The sequence below is a fragment of the Salmo salar genome, chromosome 14 (genome assembly GCF_965601325.2).
Source record: "Salmo salar chromosome 14, fSalSal1, whole genome shotgun sequence".
In the NCBI taxonomy this organism is placed as follows: Eukaryota; Metazoa; Chordata; class Actinopteri; order Salmoniformes; family Salmonidae; genus Salmo; species Salmo salar.
The window spans coordinates 83,150,303-83,176,838 of record NC_138304.1 but is presented as its reverse complement, the minus strand read 5'-3'; the positions used below and the strand labels follow the sequence as shown (position 1 = coordinate 83,176,838).

At 50.4% G+C, this 26,536-nt stretch overlaps 1 protein-coding gene across 4 annotated transcripts in view; it reads left to right on the top strand.

Annotated features, from left to right (window-relative positions):
* Positions 1 to 26,536, top strand: part of LOC106570311 (PHD finger protein 14) — a 539,603-nt gene that overhangs the window by 16,315 nt on the left and 496,752 nt on the right. For 2 of the 4 annotated variants that reach the window (XM_082961222.1, XM_045694808.2), the window contains exons 7-16: positions 325 to 436; positions 1,097 to 1,234; positions 4,020 to 4,166; positions 4,533 to 4,696; positions 4,935 to 5,041; positions 7,677 to 7,783; positions 11,254 to 11,349; positions 13,737 to 13,843; positions 13,985 to 14,116; positions 21,458 to 21,620. In XM_082961222.1, the coding sequence (XP_082817348.1) occupies positions 325 to 436; positions 1,097 to 1,234; positions 4,020 to 4,166; positions 4,533 to 4,696; positions 4,935 to 5,041; positions 7,677 to 7,783; positions 11,254 to 11,349; positions 13,737 to 13,843; positions 13,985 to 14,116; positions 21,458 to 21,620 (1,273 nt within the window). The remainder of the gene's footprint in view (positions 1 to 324; positions 437 to 1,096; positions 1,235 to 4,019; positions 4,167 to 4,532; positions 4,697 to 4,934; positions 5,042 to 7,676; positions 7,784 to 11,253; positions 11,350 to 13,736; positions 13,844 to 13,984; positions 14,117 to 21,457; positions 21,621 to 26,536) is intronic. The other 2 variants (XM_082961223.1, XM_082961224.1) reach the window with 2 other exon arrangements.

The window sequence follows — 26,536 nt, the reverse complement described above, 5'->3', positions numbered from 1 at the left end:
GAGCCAAAACGGGTCCCCGAAAATTGTGCACAATTGTGTACAACGTCATAAATTTTGTGTTATATGTTACATCCTGCAACATCAAAAAATCTTGCCATTCCAATTCTTACAATGTTACAAATTTGTACGCGTTTAAGATCCTGTTCAAACGCTTTAATTGTGACCATTAGAAAGCTTGTGTTTACTTCACGTGGACTACCCAGTCTCTGTTTAGTATACTCTCAATGTGTATAATGGTCTTTGCTTTCATTGGTTAAGTAGGCACATACATCAGCAATGGGGCTATTTGAAGCATCTTTGTTTGTTTTCATGTATATTTTCTAGATGGGTCCATGTGGTTTGTGCGCTCTACGTCCCTGGAGTAGCGTTTGGGGACATTGATAAACTACGACCGGTGACTCTCACAGAGATGAACTACTCCAAGTATGGGGCCAAGGCAAGTACAAAGGAAATGTTTTATAGAATAAAGATGATGGTGATGGCGATTGAAATATTCTGTTAAACAGTGTAAATTGCGTGAAACAAAATCAATCCGTATTACTTCAAACATGCTTTATCAAAGTGGAAGACTGAAGAAGGTGTTTTAGATTTTTGGATTCCCATTGTCTGTTGATGAATAAGTCCGGTTTATAGGAGCCGCACATTAAGACAGTAATAAAGTGACTCGGGTGGTTGGTTACCGTCCAACACTTTACATCCAACGAAGCACAGTGATCCATCAGCGTACAGTCACTCTGACATTCATTCTAGCTGAAACCCTGTTGAGGGTCACTAAGCCAATAGAATACACTTTTATTGAAGAGAGTGACTTTTAAAAATATGATCCAGGGCCTTTTCACACTGAAAAGAAATTCCTGCAGGAAAATGTGTATTATCATAAAAATGTTGAGAGGGGAATAATTAAAGCATTTGCAACTTTCTCCAAGTAGTCACCTTGTTCCTTTGGCAGAACTGAGCGAAGTCAATGTTGAAGTTTCTGAACCTCTAGGTTTTCCTTTGTCCCTGAGTGCAGTTTCTGAGATCTCCATTTTCTTTTTACCTTTTGTTCATGAGTGGGGTTTCTGGCCTGAAGTTTTTTGTTGTTGTTGTTGTCTAGGAGTGCAGTTTCTGCGAGGACGCCCGGTTTGCCCGGACAGGCGTGTGTATCAGCTGTGATGCTGGCATGTGCAGATCCTACTTCCATGTGACCTGTGCTCAGAGGGAGGGGCTTCTCTCAGAGGCCGCTGCAGAGGAGGTGAGAGAAGACTGGACATGAATCATGTGACCCTGTGTGTATATATACAGTACCAGTCAAAAGTTTGGACACACCTACTCATTCAAGGGTTTTTCTTTATTTTTACTATTTTCTACGTTGTAGAATAATAGTGAAGACATCAAAACTATGAAATAACACATATGGAATCATGTAGTAACCAAAAAAGTGTTAAACAAATCAAAATATATTTTATATTTGAGATTCTACAAATTAGCCACCCTTTGACAGCTTTGCACAGCTCATTCACAGTCCCTGAAATGCATTTGAACAACATAGGGGGGTGGGTTCTTAGTGCAGGATTCAGGTCACTCCCTGTGATAAGAAGACAGCAACGTATTCATTTTACAGTAAGATCCTCTGATCCAAACAACTAGTCCTTTAAAACAGTCTCTAAAACTGGCCCTGGCTCCTTCATCAACCTCCTGCTATAGGCAGTCTTATATTGAGAATGTAATAAAACATGGAAGGCTGTATAATGATGACACTCTAAGGATCTGGTTATAGCTGGTATTCAGGATCCGTCTGCAGTGCAGCTGATGTATGCACCTCGCGTCACTTAATTCGGCGGCACAAAGGCGGCCGGCGTACTGATAAACCCGGCCCAGAAAGTGCCTACTCACCGCTATCCACTTAATCCATTGAGCTGTGGCAAAGGGCCCCTATCAACAGGTGAAGCCTCTGATAAAATCTGCCGAAACACCTTAAGCCTAAACGATTCTAGGGGAGCCAGGGGCTGCCTGCCTGTCTGGGGGGAAAACGGTTGGGTTTTGGAGTGTTTTTTTTTTCTCCCTGACTGAGGAGGGAGAGGGGGAAAGAAAAGGTCCTAGGACCTTGTACGTGAGCTGTATGGTTGTTGTGGATATGGAATATAATTAAGAAGTAGAGGCTTTCATTGTTCTTCGCTGTTTTCTTACATGGAATTTGGAAGACCATTTCTGAGAAAAATCACCACCGCTTAACTCAGTTCCTGGAATAAGATGCAATGTACTTCAGCATTGAGCACAGTTCATCACTCTATGAGAGCACTAAATGGATATTATGTTTCTCGCATAACAATGAAACAATTATTATTTTGAATTACATGCAGTCCATTGGGAAAGTATTCAGACCCCTTCCCTTTTTCCACATTTTGTTACGTTACAGCCTTATTTTGAAATGGATCAAATAAAAAAAATCCTCATCAATCTTCACACAATACCCCATAATGACAAAGAGAAAACAGGCTTTTAGAAATGTTTGCAAATTTATTAAAAATAAAAAACAGAAATACCTTATTTACATAAGTATTCAGACCATTTGCTATGAGACTCAAAAAAGAGCTCAGGTGCATCCTGTTTCCATTGATCATCCTTGAGAGGTTTCTACAACTTGATTGGAGTCTACTTGTGGTAAATTCAGTTGATTGGACATGAAAAGGGCACACACCTGTCTATACAAGTTCCCACAGTTGACAGTGCATGTCAGAGCAAAAACCAAGCCATGAGGTTGAAGAAATTGTCCGTAAAGCTCTGAGAAAGGATTGTGTCGAGACACCGGTCTGGGGAAGGGTAACAAAAAATGTTTGCAGCAATGAAGGTCCCCAGGAACACAGTTGTCTCCATCATGTTTAAATGGAAGAAGTTTGTAACCACCAGCTTCCTAGAGCTGGTCACCCGGCCAAACTGAGCAATTGGGGGAGAAGGGTCTTGGTCAGGGAGGTGACTTAGAACCCAATGGTCACAGAGTTCCTCTGTGGAGATGGGAGAACCTTCCAGAAGGACAACCATCTCTGCAGCACTCCACCAATCAGACCTTTATGGTAGAGTGGCCAGATGGAAGCCACTCCTCAGTAAAAGGCACGACAGCCCACTTGGAGTTTGCCAAAAGGCACCTAAAGGACTCTCCGACCATGAGAAACAAGATTCTCTGGTCTGATGAAACCAAGATTGAACTCTTTGGCCTGAATGCCAAGCGTCACATCTGGAGGAAAACTGGCACCATCCCTACGGTGAAGCATGGTGGAGGCAGCGTCGTGCTGTGGGGATGTTTTTCAGCGGCAGAGACTGGGAAACTAATCAAGATTGAGGGAAAGATGAACAGACTAAAGAACAGAGATCCTTGATAAAAACCTGCTCCAGAGCGCTCAGGACCTCAGACTGGGGTGAAGGTTCACCTTCCAACAGGACAACGACCCTAAGCACACAGCCAAGACAACACAGGATTGGCTTTGGGACAAGTCTCTGAATGTCCTTGAGTGGCCCAGCCAGAGCCTGGATTTGAACCTGAACAAACATGTCTGGAGAGACCTGAAAATAGATGTGCAGCAACTCTCCCCATCCAACCTGACAGAGTTGGAGTGGATCTGCAGAAAAGAATGGGAGAAACTCCCCAAATACTGGTGCGCCAAGCTTGTAGTGTCATTCCCAAGAAGACTTGAGGCTGTAATTGCTGCCAAGTAAAGGGTCTGAATACTTATGACATTGTGATATTTCAGTAAAAGAATGTGGAGATTGATGAGGGGGAAAACGATTTAGTACATTTTAGAATAAGGCTGTAACATAACAAAATGTGGAAAGATTCAAGTGGTCCGAATGCGCTGTAAGTGACTATTTTACACAGGAAAACAGATCTCTTGACTTAAGAGTGCTGAAAGACATGCCATACGCAGTGCACCAGAAGCGATGTTCACCTGTGGTCGATCAGGTTTTGAACACGTGTGTGTGGTGTGTGTGTGTGTGTGTGTGTGTGTGTGTGTGTGTGTGTGTGTGTGCGTCTGTTTCCCCAGGACATAGCCGATCCCTTCTTTGCGTACTGTAAGCAGCATGCGGACCGCTATGACAGGAAGTGGAAGAGGAAGAACTACCTGGCGCTCCAGTCCTACTGCAAGGCGTCTCTACAGGACAAAGAGAAGCAGCTGGCCCCTGAGGCACAGGTGAGAGGTCAAGACTGGCTCAGACTCACACTGGCTTGCCCTGTTAGGACTGCACAATGTTGTCTTTGAACATGAATAGAAATGCTTGTCAGTGTTTTCGTCATAGATAATTGTTCTATATGCAAGATTCAGTCTTCGACTGATTTACTTTTTTATTTTAACAAGTGAGTTGGAGAACACAGCAGAAACACCCTGGGGAGGTTGTAAGTTGTAATGTCTGCGTCCCAAATGGGATCCTATTCCCTAAACAATGCACTATTTTTGACCAGGGCCCATATATAGGATAGGGTGCCATTTGGGACACAGCCAAGCTGTCATTAGATAATGAAGTGTGTGTTTCTTTGTGTTGTGTTGAACCCCTGGCAGGCCCGTATTACCACCCGGCTGCAGCAGTACCGGGCCAGGGCAGAGCTGTCCCGTAACACGCGGCCCCAGGCCTGGGTCCCCCGGGAGAAGCTTCCACGACCCCTGACCTCCAGCGCCTCCGCCATCAGGAAGCTCATGAGGAAGGCAGAGCTCATGGGCATCAGGTAGGAGTTAATGTCTGTAGGAAAAATACGGTCTTCAGGCAACCAAGAATTGAGGTGTAGCCCAAATGTAGAATTCACACTCCATACTTAAAAAAAAAAAAATCCAATATAAAGATTTTTTTCAACTGGATGTGCCAGAGCTGCAACTTTTTCCCCTTGTCAGGGAGGGGCTTTGAGGTTAGAGAGGTGGACCAGGAAGCAGAGGGTTGTCGGTTCAAATACCTTTTTTCTTCTTCAGCACGGACATCTTCCCTGTAGACACGTCAGACATCAGCGCAAGTGTGGACGGTCGCAGGAAACACAAGCAGCCCGCCCTCACTGCAGACTTCGTCAACTATTACCTGGGTGAGCAGGGAAACAAAAACCATCTGACTGATGGCTACATAGACTTACATTACCAACATAATACACTATTCTAGTCAATGTTGTTACTAAAGACAGATGCTTCCAGAATAAAGACAGATGTGCCAGAGTTCTATAGGCTCTCAGCATGTAGCCTTGGATAAAGACCCCCAAAATGAATGATGATGCCATTGCCAGATATGTGTTTGCTCGACCGTTTTTGTGTGTGTGTGTGTTTGCGAGTGTGCGTATACATGTACGCTCACACGTGTGTAACCTTGAACAACATCCCCCACCCCAGCTATCGCCCATCAGAACAACATCCCCCACCACCCAGCTATCGCCCATCAGAACAACATCCCCCACCACCCAGCTATCGCCCATCAGAACAACATCCCCCACCCCAGCTATCACCCATCAGAACAACATCCCCCACCACCCAGCTATCGCCCATCAGAACAACATCCTCCCCCACCCCAGCTATCGCCCATCAGAACAACATCCCCCACCACCCAGCTATCGCCCATCAGAACAACATCCCCCACCCCAGCTATCGCCCATCAGAACAACATCCCCCACCACCCAGCTATCGCCCATCAGAACAACATCCCCCACCACCCAGCTATCGCCCATCAGAACAACATCCCCCACCACCCAGCTATCGCCCATCAGAACAACATCCCCCACCACCCAGCTATCGCCCATCAGAACAACATCCCCCACCACCCAGCTATCGCCCATCAGAACAACATCCCCCACCACCCAGCTATCGCCCATCAGAACAACATCCCCCACCCCCCAGCTATCGCCCATCAGAACAACATCCCCCACCCCAGCTATCGCCCATCAGAACAACATCCTCCACCCCCAGCTATCGCCCATCAGAACAGCATCCCCCACCCCAGCTATCGCCCATCAGAACAGCATCCTCCACCCCCAGCTATCTCCCATCAGAACAACATCTCCCACCCCCCAGCTATCGCCCATCAGAACAACATCCCCCACCACCCAGCTATCGCCCATCAGAACAGCATCCCCCACCCCAGCTATCGCCCATCAGAACAGCATCCCCCACCCCAGTTATCGCCCATCAGAACAACATCCCCCACCACCCAGCTATCGCCCATCAGAACAACATCCCCCACCACCCAGCTATCGCCCATCAGAACAACATCCCCCACCACCCAGCTATCGCCCATCAGAACAACATCCCCCACCACCCAGCTATCGCCCATCAGAACAACATCCCCCACCACCCAGCTATCGCCCATCAGAACAACATCCCCCACCCCCCAGCTATCGCCCATCAGAACAACATCCCCCACCACCCAGCTATCGCCCATCAGAACAACATCCCCCACCACCCAGCTATCGCCCATCAGAACAACATCCCCCACCACCCAGCTATCGCCCATCAGAACAACATCCCCCACCACCCAGCTATCGCCCATCAGAACAACATCCCCCACCACCCAGCTATCGCCCATCAGAACAACATCCCCCACCACCCAGCTATCGCCCATCAGAATAACATCCTCCCCCACCCCAGCTATCGCCCATCAGAACAGCATCCCCCACCCCAGCTATCGCCCATCAGAACAACATCCCCCACCACCCAGCTATCGCCCATCAGAACAACATCCCCCACCCCAGCTATCGCCCATCAGAACAACATCCCCCACCCCAGCTATCGCCCATCAGAACAACATCCCCCACCACCCCAGCTATCGCCCATCAGAACAACATCCCCCACCACCCAGCTATCGCCCATCAGAACAACATCCCCCACCCCAGCTATCGCCCATCAGAACAACATCCCCCACCACCCAGCTATCGCCCATCAGAACAACATCCCCCACCCCAGCTATCGCCCATCAGAACAACATCCCCCACCACCCAGCTATCGCCCATCAGAACAACATCCCCCACCCCCCCAGCTATCGCCCATCAGAACAACATTCCCCACCCCCCCAGCTATCGCCCATCAGAACAACATCACCCAGCTATCGCCCATCAGAACAGCATCCCCCACCACCCAGCTATCGCCCATCAGAACAACATCCCCCACCCCCCAGCTATCGCCCATCAGAACAACATCCCCCACCCCAGCTATCGCCCATCAGAACAGCATCCCCCACCCCAGCTATCGCCCATCAGAACAGCATCCCCCACCCCCCAGCTATCGCCCATCAGAACAACATCCCCCACCCCAGCTATCGCCCATCAGAACAACATCCCCCACCCCCCAGCTATCGCCCATCAGAACAACATCCCCCACCCCCCCAGCTATCGCCCATCAGAACAACATCCCCCACCCCCCAGCTATCGCCCATCAGAACAACATCCCCCACCCCCCCAGCTATCGCCCATCAGAACAACATCCCCCACCACCCAGCTATCGCCCATCAGAACAGCATCCCCCACCCCAGCTATCGCCCATCAGAACAGCATCCCCCACCCCAGCTATCGCCCATCAGAACAACATCCCCCACCACCCAGCTATCGCCCATCAGATTGGCACACTGTGTTTCTCGTCTGCCTTTTCCTGTATATAGATGGAGATAGATTGGGATCGGTCCTATTGATGTGTGTAGATTGAGATGGTGGTTTATTGATTGGTGTCCTTATTGCTATGCAGAGAGGAACATGAGGATGATTCAGATCCAGGACAATATCTCTGAACAGAAGAACCTGAAAGACAAGCTGGAGAGTGAGCAGGAGAAACTGCACGTCGACTACAACAAGGTTAGTGGTGGTGGAAAACACACACTGTTAGAAGAACCTGAAGAAGCTGCTTGTCAACTACATCTAGGTTAGTAGTGTTGGAGCTAGGAACACCAGCATTTCACTACATCCGCAATAACATCTGCTAAATATGTGTACTCGACCAATAAAATTAGATTTGATTTGGTACAGGCAGTAAAGTCACAGAATAAAATGCTTGCTTGACTTCTCTGTGGTAGTAGACACGGCCAGGGAGATGGTGGACAAAATGTTAAACCACACTGTTATCAACTAGTCACTAGGGGTTTACCAGTGATTCTCCAGTAACATTGCTCTGAGTCCTCACCCTGAAGCTGTGCTATGTCTTTGTACTGCATGGCCTCTAGTCTTCAGAAACACACAGTGTGTCATTCATAAACCGCATCGCTTTGCGCTACAACACATTAACCACCGTTTTACTATGTACCATGAAAAAGACCATTTTAAGAGCCTTGTTGTTCCTCCTCCGTCTAGCTCTCTCCATCTCTCGCTCTATTCATCTCTTTCTCCCTCGATCTCTCTGTGGCCCCTGCCGTTTCGCTCTCTCTCTCTCTCGCTCTCTCTCTCTCCTTTCATCTCTCCTTCGCCATGTGACTTGGGTGTGGCGGCGCAGGGCTTCGCTCCATCAGGCCCAATGAAGAAGGGCATAAAACAGCGGCGTAAAAGTCAGAGGAGTTAATGTTGCGTTGAGTCTTTCTGCCACGTGTATTAAGCGTTATTAATGGAGAGTGTGTTGCTAATTGCACCGCTCGACATGCTTTTACACGGAGAGAGAGAGAGATGGAGGGAGAGAAGCAGCCCCGGCCTTGAAGACAGTGAGAGATATGGAGAAAGACTGAGAGGGGGATCGAGCGAGAAGGATCGTTAAGATTAGAAGTCTAGTTACAGATACGGCTATAAAGCCCCTGACAGGGTGAGTGCGTGGGGTGGGTTTTGAGTGCGTGGGGTGGGTTTTGAGTGCGTGGGGTGGGTTTTGAGTGCGTGGGGTGGGTTTTGAGTGCGTGGGGTGGGTTTTGAGTGCGTGGGGTGGGTTTTGAGTGCGTGGGGTGTGTGTGTGGAGAAGGAGGTAGACTAAGTAATCTCTGGGAGATAATATGAAGTCTCTCTCTCCCTACATGACCTCGCTCTCTCCCCTTACATTACCTCTCTCTCTCTCCCCCCTACATGTCCTGTCTCTCTCTCTCTCTCTCTCTCTCTCCCCCCTACATGTCCTGTCTCTCTCCCTACATGACCTCTCTCTCTCTCTCCCCCTACATGACCTGTCTCTCTCTCCGCCCTACATGACCTGTCTCTCTCTCCCCCCTACATGACCTGTCTCTCTCTCCCCCCTACATGACCTGTCTCTCTCTCTCTCTCTCTCCCCCCTACATGACCTCTCTCTCTCTCTCTCCCCCCTACATGACCTCTCTCTCTCTCCCCCCTACATGACCTCTCTCTCTCTCTCCCCCCTACATGACCTCTCTCTCTCTCTCTCCCCCCTACATGACCTGTCTCTCTCCCTCCCCCTACTTGACCTGTCTCTCCCTCTCCCCCCTACTTGACCTCCCCCCTACTTGACCTGTCTCTCTCTCCTTACACTCTCTCCCCCTACATGACCTGTCTCTCTCTCTCTCTCTCTCTCTCTCTCTCTCTCTCTCTCTCTCTCTCTCTCTCTCTCTCTCCTCTCTCTCTCTCTCTCTCTCTCTCTCTCTCTCTCTCTCCCTACATGACCTCTCTCTCTCTCTCCCTACATGACCTCTCTCTCTCTCTCCCCCCTACATGACCTGTCTCTCTCTCTCCTCCCTACATGACCTGTCTCTCTCTCTCTCCCCCTACATGACCTCTCTCTCTCTCTCCCCCCTACATGACCTGTCTCTCTCTCCCCCCTACATGACCTGTCTCTCTCTCCCCCCTACATGACCTGTCTCTCTCTCCGCCCTACATGACCTGTCTCTCTCTCCCCCCTACATGACCTGTCTCTCTCTCTCTCTCTCTCTCTCCCCCCTACATGACCTGTCTCTCTCTCTCCCCCCTACATGACCTCTCTCTCTCTCCCCCCTACATGACCTCTCTCTCTCTCTCCCCCCTACATGACCTCTCTCTCTCTCCCCCCTACATGACCTGTCTCTCTCCCTCCCCCTACATGGCCTGTCTCTCTCTCTCCCCCTACATGACCTGTCTCTCCCTCTCCCCCCTACTTGACCTCCCCCCTACTTGACCTGTCGCTCTCTCCTTACACTCTCTCCCCCTACATGACCTGTCTCTCTCTCTCTCCTCTCTCTCTCTCTCTCTCTCCCTACATGACCTCTCTCTCTCCCTACATGACCTCTCTCTCTCTCTCCCTACATGACCTCTCTCTCTCCCTACATGACCTCTCTCTCTCTCTCCCCCCTACATGACCTGTCTCTCTCTCTCCTCCCTACATGACCTGTCTCTCTCTCTCTCCCCCTACATGACCTCTCTCTCTCTCCCCCCCCTACATGACCTGTCTCTCTCTCCCCCCTACATGACCTGTCTCTCTCTCTCTCCCCCCTACATGACCTGTCTCTCTCTCCCCCCTACTTGACCTGTCTCTCTCTCTCTCCCCCTACATGGCCTGTCTCTCTCTCTCCCCCTACATGACCTGTCTCTCTCTCTCCCCCCTACATGACCTGTCTCTCTCTCTCCCCCCTACTTGACCTGTCTCTCTCTCTCTCCCCCCTACTTGACCTCCCCCCTACTTGACCTGTCTCTCTCTCTCCTTACACTCTCTCTCCTTACATGACCTGTCTCTTTTTCTCTCCCCCCCTACATGACCTGTCTCTTTCTCTCTCCCCCCCTACATAACCTGTCTCTTTTTCTCTCTCCCCCCCCTACATGACCTGTCTCTTTCTCTCTCCCCCCCCTACATAACCTGTCTCTTTTTCTCTCCCCCCCTACATAACCTGTCTCTTTCTCTCTCCCCCCTACATAACCTGTCTCTTTTTCTCTCTCCCCCTACATAACCTGTCTCTTTTTCTCTCCCCCCCTACATAACCTGTCTCTTTCTCTCTCCCCCCTACATAACCTGTCTCTTTCTCTCTCCCCCCCTACATAACCTGTCTCTTTCTCTCTCCCCCCCTACATAACCTGTCTCTTTCTCTCTCCCCCCCTACATGACCTGTCTCTTTCTCTCTCCCCCCCTACATAACCTGTCTCTTTTTCTCTCTCCCCCCTACATAACCTGTCTCTTTTTCTCTCTCCCCCTGCATAACCTGTCTCTTTTTCTCTCTCCCCCTACATAACCTGTCTCTTTCTCTCTCCCCCCTACATAACCTGTCTCTTTCTCTCTCCCCCTACATAACCTGTCTCTTTCTCTCTCTCCCCCTACATAACCTGTCTCTTTCTCTCTCCCCCCCTACATAACCTGTCTCTTTTTCTCTCTCCCCCTACATGCCCCGTCTCTCTCTCTTTCTCTCACCCCCTACATGACCTGTCTGTCTCTCCCTCTGAAGCTGTGTGAGTCTCTGGAGGACCTGCAGAATGTCAACGGTGTTCTGAGGAGTGAGGGCCATGCCATATGGACCATGTTGGGAGGAATCCTAGGACAGGTATGTTAATATCACACTACTTTCTTCTCCTCTCTCATCTTCCTTTCCTCCTCATCCCCTTTTCTTATCTTCTTTTGCACTTTCTCATTCCTCCTCATCCACATTCTCATTCCTCATCCACTTTCTCATTCTCATTCCTCCTCATCCACTTTCTCATTCTCTTTCCTCCTCATTCACTTTCTCATTCCTCCTCGTCCACTTTCTCATTCCTCCTCGTCCACTTTCTCATTCCTCCTCGTCCACTTCCTCATTCCTCCTCGTCCACTTTCTCATTCCTCCTCATCCACTTTCTCATTCCTCCTCATCCACTTTCTCATTCCTCCTCGTCCACTTTCTCATTCCTCCTCGTCCACTTTCTCCTCCTCCTTTCCTGCTCGTCCACTTTCTCCTCCTATCTCTCTCATGTTTAGTCCTGAGTTGGCAACACTCCCACTAAACCAAACTCCAGCACCTGTCCTGTAATTTTTGTTTCATCACACCTAGGCAGGACAGAAAAGTCAGAGGATAAACCCCCAACCGGACAGGGCTCCCTGCTACATGCCCAGGACCTGGTTATGACGAAGGATTGAGAGGAATCTAGATTAGCCATAGCAACCCACAGAGTTACCATGGGGTAATTCTGCAGCCCATAATAGGCTCCTGTAAGTGATTGACCTGTCCTTTACCATAAAGGCAGACCAGACCTGGATCTGCTCCACTCTAAATGAAGCTAGAAGCTGCCCGCTTGCTTTCTACCACGTTCACACTCACCATGGCAACCAAATCGCCAAGATGCGTCACCACGGGTGATGGGTTGTTTAATGAGTGCGAAATGCAGCTCTGCAGAAATTGCTCTGTGAGACCTTTTTAACTTTTTTTTTAAAGTGACAGAGCCTGTTTGGAAGTGCTGACACTTCTTTAAAAGCAGCTCTTGGTGTGTGTGGTGCTGTGTTGAGGTGAGAATGAGAACTTAGGATGAGAGGCCTGTGGAGCGTTGGAGCTCTGACAGGATGCTACAGCGAGACACAGACACCCCCTGGTTACACCCCGTCTCTAAGATTAGCAGGTAGGTCTAGATAATACAAATAACAGTTGCCCGTGGCGCCTGGAACTGCATATGTAATCAGCTCTTTCAAAATGCATCTACGTAAGCGGCTAAATGAATGCATGATGCTTGATTTAAAAGTTTGGCTGGCAACAGGGGTCTGGCTTCAGATAAATGGATGGTGTGATATAGCTAGAGGATGGGAGGAAAGAACGACTGAACGAACGACGTCGATCTGCAACGACCTCCATAAATCACGTAATTAGAAACGTGGAAAGGTTTAAGTAGCTACATCAGTCACGTCCCCGCGTTGCTTTGTGTCATCTATCTGATACCTTTTCATTTCCTATTTGTCATCTCTCTGCCCGTCCCGTACATTACCAGAAATTATTGATGTTGCCCGACCGCAGCCCCATCCCTCATCCTATACACTGAGTCAGTGTTGTCATTGTGGGGGACGTCTCAGGGAGAGGAAAACATTTTGCTAGACATTGTGAAACTTCAAAGGACCCGGTCAGTGTTTTTACCATTAGCATTTCCTGGCAGTGTTCAGTTTGGCACTGAGGTAAAGCATCTCATTTGAAATGCTGTGCACGTCTGTGTCAAACACCGAGAATCTTCCTGAAAGGCGTGCCAGTCAGCTGACCCTTCCCAGGGTGCCGTTTGTGTGTGTGCTGTGTTTGCTATCTAGTGTGTGTGCTGTGTGTGATGGCCACTCGGTCACCCACGGCCTCAGAGCCTGTCTCGCACCCAGTATGAACCAGGCAGATGGCCTGAGGCTGGGCTGGTCCTGCCTGAGGCTGGTCTGGTCCTGCCTGCCTCTGATTCTTATTTTAGAATATACCTTCACACACCCATCTCTCTGAGGGGTTTTCTACTCACTGAGCTAATGCAGAAGGGGATTGTGGTCCACAATTAGTAGATCACACACACCCTGGGGTCCTGTGGCCCTAGCACCCCCACAGGACTGGTCCCTGGGAGCCGTGGGCTATGGCGTAGTGAGTGTGCTCAGATTAAAGCTGCCCCAGTGAGAAGCCTGTCTGTTTAGTGGCCCACCAGCTCCCCAGTCTCTCCCTAGCAGATCGGTTTTCTAATTAACCTGCGACAGACAGCAGCCACCATGTAGCCAACGAGATGCAGTGGAGAAATAAACCACACCCACATCCACCTCAGTCTACTGACCAACAACAGGCCTCCCCCACAGACACACACACTCTCTCTCTTCACCCCCCCTTTCCTCTCTCCCCTCTTTCTCTGTCCTCTCCCTCCTCTCTGTGGACACCTTTGACCTGTCTGTCCTTTACTGCTTCTCTCTGAGGTCTCTAGTACACCTACAGTTGTGTTGTGTGTCTCTCTGTGACAGAAACTGAACTCCCCGTCGGTCCTGAAAGCCCCTAAAGAGAGGAAGCCCAGCAAGAAGGAGGGAGGAACTCCTGGGAAGTCCTCCAACTTGCCAGCTGTCCTCTACAGGTAAACAAACATTCAAACAGGCATTACATACAAGCACAAGGCCTTATATGCTTATGTATGTATGTATGTATGTATGTATGTATGTATGTATGTATGTATGTATGTATGTATGTATGTATGCATGTGTGTGTTCCTGTTTAGCTGTGGGATCTGTAAGAAGAACCAGGACCAGCATCTCCTGCTGATGTGTGACACTTGCAAGCTCTACTACCACCTGGGCTGTCTGGAGCCTCCGCTGACACGCATGCCCAAGAAGACCAAGAACAGCTACTGGTGAGAGAGGCAGGGAGACACAGACAGACAGACGCAGGCAGGGAGACACAGACAGACACAGACAGACGGACGCAGACAGACGCAGACAGACAGACGGACGCAGACAGACAGACAGACGGACGCAGACAGACGGACGGACGCAGACGGACGCAGACAGACGGACGCAGACAGACGGACGGACGGATGCAGACGGACGGACACGGACGGACGGATGCAGACGGACGGACGCGGACGGACGGATGCAGACGGACGGACGCGGACGGACGGACGGACGCAGACGGACGGACGCGGACGGACGCAGACGGACGCAGACGGACGGACGCAGACGGACGGACGGACGGACGCAGACAGACGGACGGACGCAGACGGACGCAGACGGACGGACGGACGCAGACGGACGGACGGACGGACGGACGCGGACGGACGGACGGACGCGGACGGACGGACGGACGCGGACGGACGCACGCAGACGGACGGACGGACGCACGCAGACGGACGGACGCACGCAGACGGACGGACGCGGACAGACGGACGGACGCGGACGCACGCACGCGGACGGACGGACGCACGCGGACGGCCGCACGCAGACGGACGGCCGCACGCAGACGGACGGACGCACGCAGACGGACGGATGGACGCACGCACACGGACGGACGCAGACAGACGGAGAGACGCACGAAGACGGACGCACGCAGACGGACGGACGGACGGACGCGGACGGACGGACGCACGCAGACGGACGCACGCAGACGGACGGACGCAGAGACAGACGGACGCAGAGACAGACAGACGCACGCGGACGGACGCACGCAGACGGACGGACGCACGCAGACGGACGCACGCAGACAGACGGACGCACGCAGACGGACGCACGCAGACGGACGCACGCAGACAGACGGACGCACGCAGACGCACGCAGACAGACAGACAGACGCACGCAGACGCACGCAGACAGACAGACAGACGCACGCAGACGCACGCAGACAGACAGACAGACAGACACACGCAGACGCACGCAGACAGACAGACGCACGCACGCAGACAGAAAGACGCACGCACGCAGACAGAAAGACGAACGCAGACGCACGCAGACAGACGCACGCAGGCAGACAGACAGACGCACGCAGACACACGCAGACAGGCAGACAGACAGACACACGCAGACAGACGCACGCAGACAGACAGGCAGACAGACAGACGCACGCAGACACACAGGCAGACAGACACAGACAGGCAGGCAGACAGGCAGACAGACGCACGCAGACACACGCAGACAGGCAGACAGACGCACGCAGACAGGCAGACAGACGCACGCACGCAGACAGAAAGACGAACGCAGACGCACGCAGACAGACGCACGCAGACAGACAGACGCACGCAGACACACGCAGACAGGCAGACAGACAGACACACGCAGACAGACGCACGCAGACAGACAGGCAGACAGACAGACGCACGCAGACACACAGGCAGACAGACACAGACAGGCAGGCAGACAGGCAGACAGACGCACGCAGACACACGCAGACAGGCAGACAGACGCACGCAGACAGGCAGACAGACGCACGCAGACAGGCAGACAGACGCACGCAGACAGGCAGACAGACGCACGCAGACAGACAGACAGACGCACGCAGACAGACAGACGCACGCAGACAGACAGACAGACGCACGCAGACAGACGCAGACACAGACGCACGCAGACAGACAGACGCACGCAGACAGACAGACAGACGCACGCAGACAGACAGACAGACGCACGCAGACAGACAGACAGACGCACGCAGACAGACAGACAGACGCACGCAGACGGACGCGCAGAGACGAACGGACGCGCAGAGACGGACGGACGCGCAGAGACGGACGGACGCGCAGAGACGGACGGACGCGCAGAGACGGACGGACGCGCAGAGACGGACGGACGCGCACGGACAGACGGACGCGCACGGACAGACGGGCGCACACGGACAGACGGATGCACACGGACAGACGGACGCACACGGACAGACGGACGTACACGGACAGACGGACGCACACGGACAGACAGAGACAGACGGACGCACGCAGACGGACGGACGGACGCACGCGGACGCACACGGACAGACGGACGTACGCGGACAGACGGATGCACGCGGACAGACGCACGCAGACGGACGGACGGCGACGCAGACGGACGGACGCGGACGGACGCACGCGGACGGACGCACGCGGGCGGACGCGGACGGACGGACGGACGCGCACAGACAGACGGACGCGCACAGACAGACGGACGCGTCTGCGTCCGCCCGCATCCGTCCGTCCGTCCGTGTCCGTCCGTCCGTCCGCGTCCGTCCGTCTGCGTGCGTCCGTCCGTCTGCGTGCGTCTGTCTGCGTCCGTCTGCGTGCGTCCGTCCGTCCGTCTGCGTGCGTCCGTCTGCGTGCGTCCGTCTGCGTCCGACGCGCACAGACAGACGGACGCGCACAGACAGACAGACAGACAGACGCACACAGACAGACAGGCGCAGACGGACGCAGACGGACGCACGCAGACAGACAGACGACGACGCACGCAGACAGACAGACAGACAGACAGACAGACAGACAGACAGACAGACAGACAGACAGACAGACAGACAGACAGACAGACAGACAGACAGACGCACGCAGACAGACAGACGCACGCAGAGACAGACGGACGCGCACAGACAGACGGACGCGCACAGACAGACGGACGCGCACAGACAGACGGACGCGCACAGACAGACGGACGGACGGACGCGGACGGACGGACGCACGCGGACGGACGGACTCACGCGGACGGACGGACGCACGCGGACGGACGGACGCACGCGGACGGACGGACGCACGCGGACGGACGGACGGACGCACGCGGACGGACGGACGGACGGACGCAGACGGACGGACGCACGCAGACGGACGGACTCACGCAGACGGACGGACGCACGCTGACGGACAGACGGACGCACGCGGACGGACAGACGGACGCACGCGGACGGACAGACGGACGCACGCGGACGGACGGACGGACGCGCACAGACAGACGGACGCGTCTGCGTCCGCCCGCATCCGTCCGTCCGTCCGTGTCCGTCCGCCCGCGTGCGTCCGTCCGTCCGCGTCCGTCCGTCTGCGTCCGTCCGTCCGTCTGCGTGCGTCTGTCTGCGTCCGTCTGCGTGCGTCCGTCCGTCCGTCTGCGTGCGTCCGTCTGCGTGCGTCCGTCTGCGTCCGACGCGCACAGACAGACGGACGCGCACAGACAGACAGACAGACGCACACAGACAGACAGGCGCAGACGGACGCAGACGGACGCACGCAGACAGACAGACAGACAGACAGACAGACAGACAGACAGACAGACAGACAGACAGACAGACAGACAGACAGACAGACAGACAGACAGACAGACAGACAGACAGACAGACAGACAGACAGACAGACAGACAGACAGACAGACGCACGCAGACAGACGCAGAGACAGACGGACGCGCACAGACAGACGGACGCGCACAGACAGACGGACGGACGGACGCAGACGGACGCACGCAGACGGACGGACGGACGCACGCAGACGGACGGACGCACGCTGACGGACGGACGGACGGACGCGGGCGGACGGACGGACGGACGCAGACGGACGGACTCACGCGGACGGACGGACGCACGCTGACGGACAGACGGACGCACGCGGACGGACGGACGCACGCGGACGGACGGACGCACGCGGACGGACGGACGGACGCACGCGGACGGACGCACGCGGACGGGCGGACGGACGCACGCGGACGGACGCACGCGGACGGACGGACGGACGCACGCGGACGGACGGACGCACGCGGACGGACGGACGCACGCGGACGGACGGACGGACGCACGCGGACGGAGGACGGACGCACGCGGACAGACGCACGCGGACGGACGGACGGACGCACGCGGACGGACGGACGCAGGCAGACAGACGGAGTCTGCGTGCGTCCGTGTGCGTGCGTCCGTCCGTCCGTCAGCGTGCGTCCGTCAGCGTGCGTCCGTCTGTCTGCCTGCGTCCGTCTGTGCACGCTGACGGACGCACGCTGACGGACGGACGGACGCACGCACACGGACGCACGCAGACAGACGGACGCACGCAGACAGACGGACGCACGCAGACGGACGGACGCACGCAGACGGACGGACGCACGCAGACGGACGGACGCACGCAGACGGACGGACGCACGCAGACGGACGGACGCAGACAGACGGACGCACGCTGACAGACGGACGGACGCAGACAGCCAGACAGACAGACAGACGGACGGACGGACGCAGACAGCCAGACAGACAGACAGATAGAGAGACACACAGAGAGACACACAGACAGAGAGATGAGAAAGAGCGAGAGAGACGGGAGGGAGAGAGAGATTTGAAAGAAAGAAAGAGCGAGAGCGAGAGATGGGAAAGAAAGAGATAAGATAGAGATGAGAGATTGATGAGATGGGAAAGAAATAAAGAGAGATAAGAAAGAGAGCGATGGGACAGAGAGATATAAGAAGGAAAGAGTGAGAGATGGGAAAGAAAGAGAGAGAGATGGGATAGAGAGAAATGAGATGGGAGAGATGAGAGAGAGAGATGGGAGAGAGAGTGAGATGGGAGAGAGAGATTGGAAAGAGAGAGATGAGAAAGAAAGAAAAGAGAGCGATAAGAGAGAGATGCGAGAGGGACTGTGAGTGTGGTAGATGGGGAAGAAAGAGGGAGGTAGATGAGGAAGAAAGAGAGGGAGGGACTGCGAGTGTGGTAGATGGGGAAGAAAGAGAGAGGTAGATGAGGAAGAAAGAGAGGGAGGGACTGCGAGTGTGATAGATGGGGAAGAAAGAGAGAGGTAGATGAGGAAGAAAGAGAAGGAGGGAGTGTGATAGATGGGGAAGAAAGAGAGAGGTAGATGAGGAGGGACTGCGAGTGTGATAGATGGGGAAGAAAGAGAGAGGTAGATGAGGAAGAAAGAGAGGGAGGGACTGCGAGTGTGATAGATGGGGAAGAAAGAGAGAGGTAGATGAGGAAGAAAGAGAGGGAGGGACTGCGAGTGTGATAGATGGGGAAGAAAGAGAGAGGTAGATGAGGAAGAAAGAGAAGGAGGGAGTGTGATAGATGGGGAAGAAAGAGAGAGGTAGATGAGGAAGAAAGAGAGGGAGGGACTGCGAGTGTGGTAGATGGGGAAGAAAGAGAGAGGTAGATGAGGAAGAAAGAGAAGGAGGGAGTGTGATAGATGGGGAAGAAAGAGAGAGGTAGATGAGGAAGAAAGAGAAGGAGGGAGTGTGATAGATGGGGAAGAAAGAGAGAGGTAGATGAGGAAGAAAGAGAGGGACTGGGGAGGTAGATGGGGAGTGAATGGTGAATGGGTGCCAGAGGACTCGATGGTACAAGAGTTTACAAAACCAAAAGTTGGACCAAGTGCTGTCCATGGTACACACACACACACGACACTGTACTGTAAATCTGCTTTGACATTGTTATAACATTGTATAAAAACATGTTATTTAAGCAATAAGACATGAGAACCCGGGGATTATCGTGTGATAACTCATGACTAAGGGCTATTCTTAGACCCGAGACGAAGCCAAGGGCCAGGAACAGCCCTTAGACAGGAGTTATCATACCATATTCCCCGGGTTTGAGGGCCTTATTGCTTTTATAAAACGGTTGCCAACATATTTATACAAATATTAATCGAATGTTTTCATTAAAACCATTATTTTAACAGCGGGCTGGTTGGTTGTTAGTTATTTTCGTTAATTCTAATCATTCCACTCTTTGGACTTTGCTATGCTAAACAAATCATTGGCATGTAGCTAGCTAGCAGACATTCAATGATGATGAGAGACAAGAACCTCAATAAATAATGATTTAATGAATATCCAATAGGCCTACATAGACCGCACTGCGCTGGTGAATAAATGAATGGAATTCTTGAGTGTTCAGTTTCTATGGTAAATTAGTTAGTTTCATTCTTGGGCTACCTAGCCTACTGGCATGGGAGAGAAAGCATTTGTAAAATGCTACATTGTTGCACAGGTTGTAAAGGCAGACAGGTAGGTGTTGCAAATCAAATAGCATGGATAGTGTGTAGACGCTTTTTTGCCCAGGGGCTATTTTGACTGAATTTCCTGCGTGGGTTGCGGGACAGTGGAATTATGAGATTAACACGTCATGGTATTCTGCGTGAGTAAATGTCCCGCATATCATCCAATCAGCATCCAGGATCCAAACAAACCGTTTTATAATAACTTGGAGTAGAAGATACATTAGTGTCTACAATTGATTTATTTGTGTTAAGTGTGACATTTCAGAATACTCAATGGCAGTAGATTTATCAGATGGAGAATGCGGAGATGGTGGAAATGTCCTACTTCACACAGAAGAGGTAGATGTCCTTATCTGGACAGATAAATAGACGAGCTCTTTTGTGTATCTGTCTCAATAGTTCAGTAGTATTCCATCTCTGTCACTTAGTGAGCTACTTCCACAGTTAGTCTTCTCCCTTTTTACTTCCTATTCTAAGTTAAGGAGGATGGGGGATTGTAGTGTGTGTGTGTGTGTGTGTGTGTGTGTGTGTGTGCACATCTGAGATGTGTGTGTTGTTTGTTTTAGTGGCACCTCAACCTGCAGGTTGAACATGCCTGTGACCGGGAGTAAATCATTTAAACCATGAATAAGAGCACGGCGGCCTTCTGCTCCAGAGGGCAGAAATTACAAAGTGTTTGGATGGATATAATTTGGTGGAGCCGAGGCCAAGTCATACCTAATTACCACGATCTGCACCCCACGAAGAGGCAGTAAGAAAGGTGCAGACAGGGCTTCTCAGTAGGAACTAGAAACACACAGAGGATCCACAAGTTCGCTTTGCCTTAACCTATAATACTGACGTGATCTAATTTATAAGACTGGCAGAAAAGTATGTCACATTCGTATGCTTTGCCTGGGTCAGCATAACCCCCTATCCTCAAATCCAGGGGCAGACCTCCAGGCTCAGATTTCAATACTTTGGGAAAACAGCATATTTTTTTTTTCAAACCAAGCAAATATTATTTTCATAGATTTCAACAAAGACAGACATTACAGACCAAAGCCTTAGTGTTTTGTTTGTTTTCTCTTCAACATAATTAGCAACATCTAGATCCTGTTTGTCAGAGACTGATAGTAAGAGAGAAAGGTATCTTAAACCTGTTTTCCATGCTTAAGATGTTCACAGATTAGTAAAATCAATACCCCTGCATAGAGGAGAGGACACTGTCTGGACCGTGAAAGATCATCCCTCTCCTCTCTCTACCTCTACCACACTTATTCTACCTCTCTCTACCTCCCTCTTCTTCTCAGGCAATGTTCAGAGTGTGACCAGGCCAGTAGCGATGATGCTGACATCGCCATGGAGACGCTGCCCGACGGTACCAAGAGGTCTCGGAGACAGATTAAAGGACCAATCAAATTCATCCCTCAGGAGATGTCCCCGGAGCCCAAGAAACGAGATGTGAGGGGCACGGTGTGTAATAACACACGTTTTATTTATTATGTACAGTGCCTTCAGAAACGTGACTTTTTCCACTACAAAGTGGGATTCAAATGAATTTATTTCATTGTAATTTTCTGTCAACATTATACACAGAAAACTCAACAACAACAAAAAAAATCTACATTTTAAATGTATTATTGGAATATAAAACACTGATATATTTGGATTAGATATGTATTCAACCCACTGAGTCAATACATGTTAGAATGACATTTGGCAGCGATTACAGCTGAGTCTAATAGAGCTTTGCAAACCTGGATTGTATGACATTTGCCCATTATTCTTTTTAAAATTCTTCAAGCTGTCAAGGAGGTTGTTGATCATTGCTAAACATCCATTTTCAAGTCTTGCCATAGATTTTCAAGCTGATTTAAGTCAAAACTGTAACTAGGCCACTCAGGATCATTCAATGTCTTCTTGGTAAGTAACTCAAGTGTATATTTCGCTTGCATTTTAGGTTATTCTCCTGCTGTGGATTTGTCTCCCAGTGTCTGTTGGAAAGCAGACTGAACCAGGTTTTCCTCTAGGACTTTACCTGTGCTTAGCTCGATTCCTTTTCTTTTTATCCTAAAAAAACTCCCTAGTCCTTGCCGATGACAAGCACACCCAAAACATGGTACTCTGTGATTTGTTGGATTTGCCTCAAACATAATGCTTTTTCAGGACAAAAAGTAAATTTCTTTGCCACATTTTTTGCAGTATAACTTTATTACCTTATTGCAAACAGGATATATGTTTTGGAATATTTTTATTCTATACTGGCTTCCTTCTTTTCACTCTGTCATTTAGGTTAGTATTGTGGAGTAACTACGATGTTGTTGATCCATCCTCAGTTTTCTCCAATCACAGCCATTTAAATCTATAACTGGTTTAAAATCATCATTGGCCTCATGGTGAAATCCCTGAGCGGTTTTGTTTCTCTCTGTCAACTGAGTTAGGAAGGGTGCCTGTATCTTTGTAGTGATTGGATGTATTGATACACCATCCAAAGTGTAATTAATAACTTCACCATGCTCAAAGGGATATTCAAAAAAAAATGATCCATCTACCAATAGGTGCCATTCTTTGTGAGGCATTGAATCTGTGTTTGAAATTCACTGCTTGACTTATGTATGTGTGGGGTACAGAGATGGGGTAGTCGTTCAAAAATGTTAAACACCATTATTCCACACACAGTTAGTCCATGCAAATTATTATCTGACTTGTTAAGCACATTTTTACTCCTGAAGGTAATTAGGCTTGCCATAACAAAGGGCTTGAATACTCATTGACTCAAGACATTTCAGCTTTTCATTTTTATTAATTTAGAAAAATAAACATTAGCATTGGCTCGCGAAACTACCTCTTAACTTCCTTCATAATGGATGCAAATTCATCTGACTCTGGGGAAGTAGATAAAGGGCATCCTTACCAAAGTCCAGAAAGGATCCCTTTAGGTGGTCGTCTGTCAAAATTGGTTTTGCAGGCCTCCACTTTGCTAGTTTTGGGGTTAATTGGGTTGATATTTCTGGGGGAACCTTTTGAATTGTCCTGCCATCTACTGTATAATCCAGAATGTATCTCCCAGGTTTGGAGAAACAGACAGTAATCCGTCAACCTATACCGGGTATTAAAGTACTCCATCATAGGTAAGAGTCCAGCCCCAGTGACGTCCGTAGTCTAGTCCTTCTTTGTCCCGTCTGACCCGTCACCAGATATACCAGGCTAGACTCACAGGACTAATGGCTGATCCAACCAGAGCCGTATAAAGAGTGTATATGTGACTAACTTGGTTCGACCCCGGGTCGTCTGTGTTCCACAAGACTGTGATTGCCCTCGAAACTAAAGCCTAAAGCTAAAACTGAGCTACATATTCTGTACGTCCGACTCCAGTGACGTCTATAATACAGCCCCTCTCTGTCTGTCCCGTAACCAGGAGCTGAGCTCTCTTCTCTTTTTTCCCAGCCCGACAGATATACCAGGCCAGACTAACAGAGCCCGACAGATATACCAGGCCAGACTAACAGAGCCCGACAGATATACCAGGCCAGACTAACAGAGCCCGACAGATATACCAGGCCAGACTAACAGAGCCCGACAGCTATACCAGGCCAGACTAACAGAGCCCGACAGATATACCAGGCCAGACTAACAGAGCCCGACAGATATACCAGGCCAGACTAACAGAGCCCGACAGATATACCAGGCCAGACTAACAGAGCCCGACAGATATACCAGGCCAGACTAACAGAGCCCGACAGATGTAGCATGTATCAGGCCAGACTCACAGGACTTGGTCACGCTGATACGCTGCTGTACTAAACAGGATACGCTGCTGTACTAAACAGGATACGCTGCTGTACTAAACAGGATACGCTGCTGTACTAAACAGGATACGCTGCTGTACTAAACAGGATACGCTGCTGTACTAAACAGGATACGCTGCTGTACTAAACAGGATACGCTGCTGTACTAAACAGGATTGCTAGTAGACATGCCAGGAAACTAGAGGGGGTGGATCCAAACACATACTTCCTCTGGTGTTCAGTCCCAAACACCCCCCGCTGGCTCGTTGGTTCAGGTCTGCCTGAACTTCTTCCAATCTACAGAGGATTGGGATGAGTGATTCATGTAAAATGAAGTTTGAATATTAACAAAGGGGGAAATCTAACATCTCCTTGCTGTTCTTGACTCTAGCAAGCAATCAAGTGACTGAGTCGGGTTGTGTGTTTCTTAAAAAGGAAGACTACATATTTATACAGATTGTGAAAACAATTCCATCTGTCGCCTTTGGCTCCTCCTCCACCACTCAGCAGATGGAACACTTATCATTATAAATGCTAACTGCTAGATGGTAGAACCACTGCCAGTTGGCTCTTCACTTCAGCCCTCCCTACCTCCCTCCATCTCTCCCTTCCTCGCTCCCTTCGAAGCCACTTCTTCTGCCTGCGGCGTTCGTGTGGGTGGGGCCCGGTGTATGAGTTTAACTATTTGCTCTCTTTACTGGTTGACTCCATTAAGGTCATCTATGAATGGCCAGGGGAAGATCAACACAAATCCAATGCAGAATTCAGTGCAATGCAGAGTAACATAAAACATTATTAAAATAAGATATAAGGTAAAATGTTCACACACACAGTGTACCTAATCAGCACACCTAATCAGGGTCTCTGCTCAGGTGAGGAAATATTAACTGGGGGCAGTTTGTATGACTCTGAGCTAAATCAATCTTTTAATTAAGTACATCATTGCATCTTTAACAGCCATGAATCATTTCACAGCACCATGCAGGATTAGAGAAGTTAACGGAGCGGAGGACCCAGTGGTAACTAGATGTAGTAACTTAATTCTCATCATCATTCTCACTAGACTAATGGCATATGTTCATACAGGATGTTCCTGTGTAATCATGGAGGGGTGTTAGAGCAGGGCCATGCTTCATCACCACCCCATTACACACACTGTCACACAGAAGATTCTAGAAGAAGAAGCAATGATTACCAAACCTTTGAAAATGCAGGATAGTTTTGGTCTGGAACGATTCGTTTTGGAGATATAGGCCTGAAAATGTGAGATATTGTCGGTAGATTATATTACAAGAAGCAAAGACCAAGCTTCCTTGAAAATGCGGTATAGTGTGGACCGGAACTGATGGTTCTGAGATGTAATGATTCAATGAGTGTTGAAAAGACAAAGTATATGGCAAAAAACGAATGGAAAATAAGTGTCCATAAAATATATATAGGTTCAGAACTTTTGTGAAACAGCACTGTTAAAAATATATGACAAAATAGAAATGGTCTTCAGAGATGGAGGGGTTGATGGTAGCTGAAAGATGGGCTAAAAAATAAATAATAACTATTGTAAAATACATTGTGTCCATATTATGTATCAGCTGGAAGTAGAAGCCTAAGTGTGGTGTCCATTAGTTTACTCCAATTAGGGAAGGGGTGGTAGGGTTATGGGAAAATAATAAAGGAACATATATTTAAAGATTTGTATGTATGTATATATATATATATATATATATCACACACACACACAATGTTTGGCCACGTGTGTGTGTATTCCCCCAAATAAATATATGGGGGATTGGAAATTATACAGACAATTACATTGATGGAAGCTACAATCTATCTGTAGTGTTAAAGCTGACCCCCCTCCCATGGGTATATAAGTGGAATATAACTGTCAGGCTCTGTGTAGGATGTCCTACACATCTCCTCCATACTCTGTGACATTGAGGGCACATGTTGAGTTGGAAGGGCACTACCCTCCAGTAGGCAGTGTACTCAGTCAGCAGGCCCTGAACATGGGCCAGAGGAGGCTGAGCTGCCCCACAGAGTGTCAATGGGCCATCTTACTTCTGTGGCCCTGCACACACATACACACACACACACACACGCACTCCAACACTCATCCTCATGCAGGGGCCAGCGGGAGGTCGATTAGCCAGCCCTGATTAATTGAAACAGGGCTTTAACGCTGTGCCAGCACCGGGGTGCCCTGGTAAAAGCATAGAAAATGCAAAGCAGGGCCCTTTCAGCGGCTGCCATCGCACGCCTTGCATTTGAAGATAAATGCAGCATTGAAGCTCCTCGACTGGAGCGGACGCGGAGAGAGGAAATCAGAAAAAGCCAGCTTAATCCCAGAGTACTTCCAGCAGCAGGGTCCTCAGCCAAGCGTACTTCTGGGCACGCCGCTTTATGCAAGCTAACAGAAAAACACATTAACCCAGACCTCCTCAACACAGCACAGCCGTCGGTACTGCTGCTGCTCCACTCTACACCACCTTCTCCCCTCTTCCCTCCCCCTTTCTCTCTCTTCCCTCCGTCTCTCTGACATAACAGATACACGTCCAGAAGGAGAAAACATTTATGGTTGTTTTTTGTGTTCATTTTTGTCTA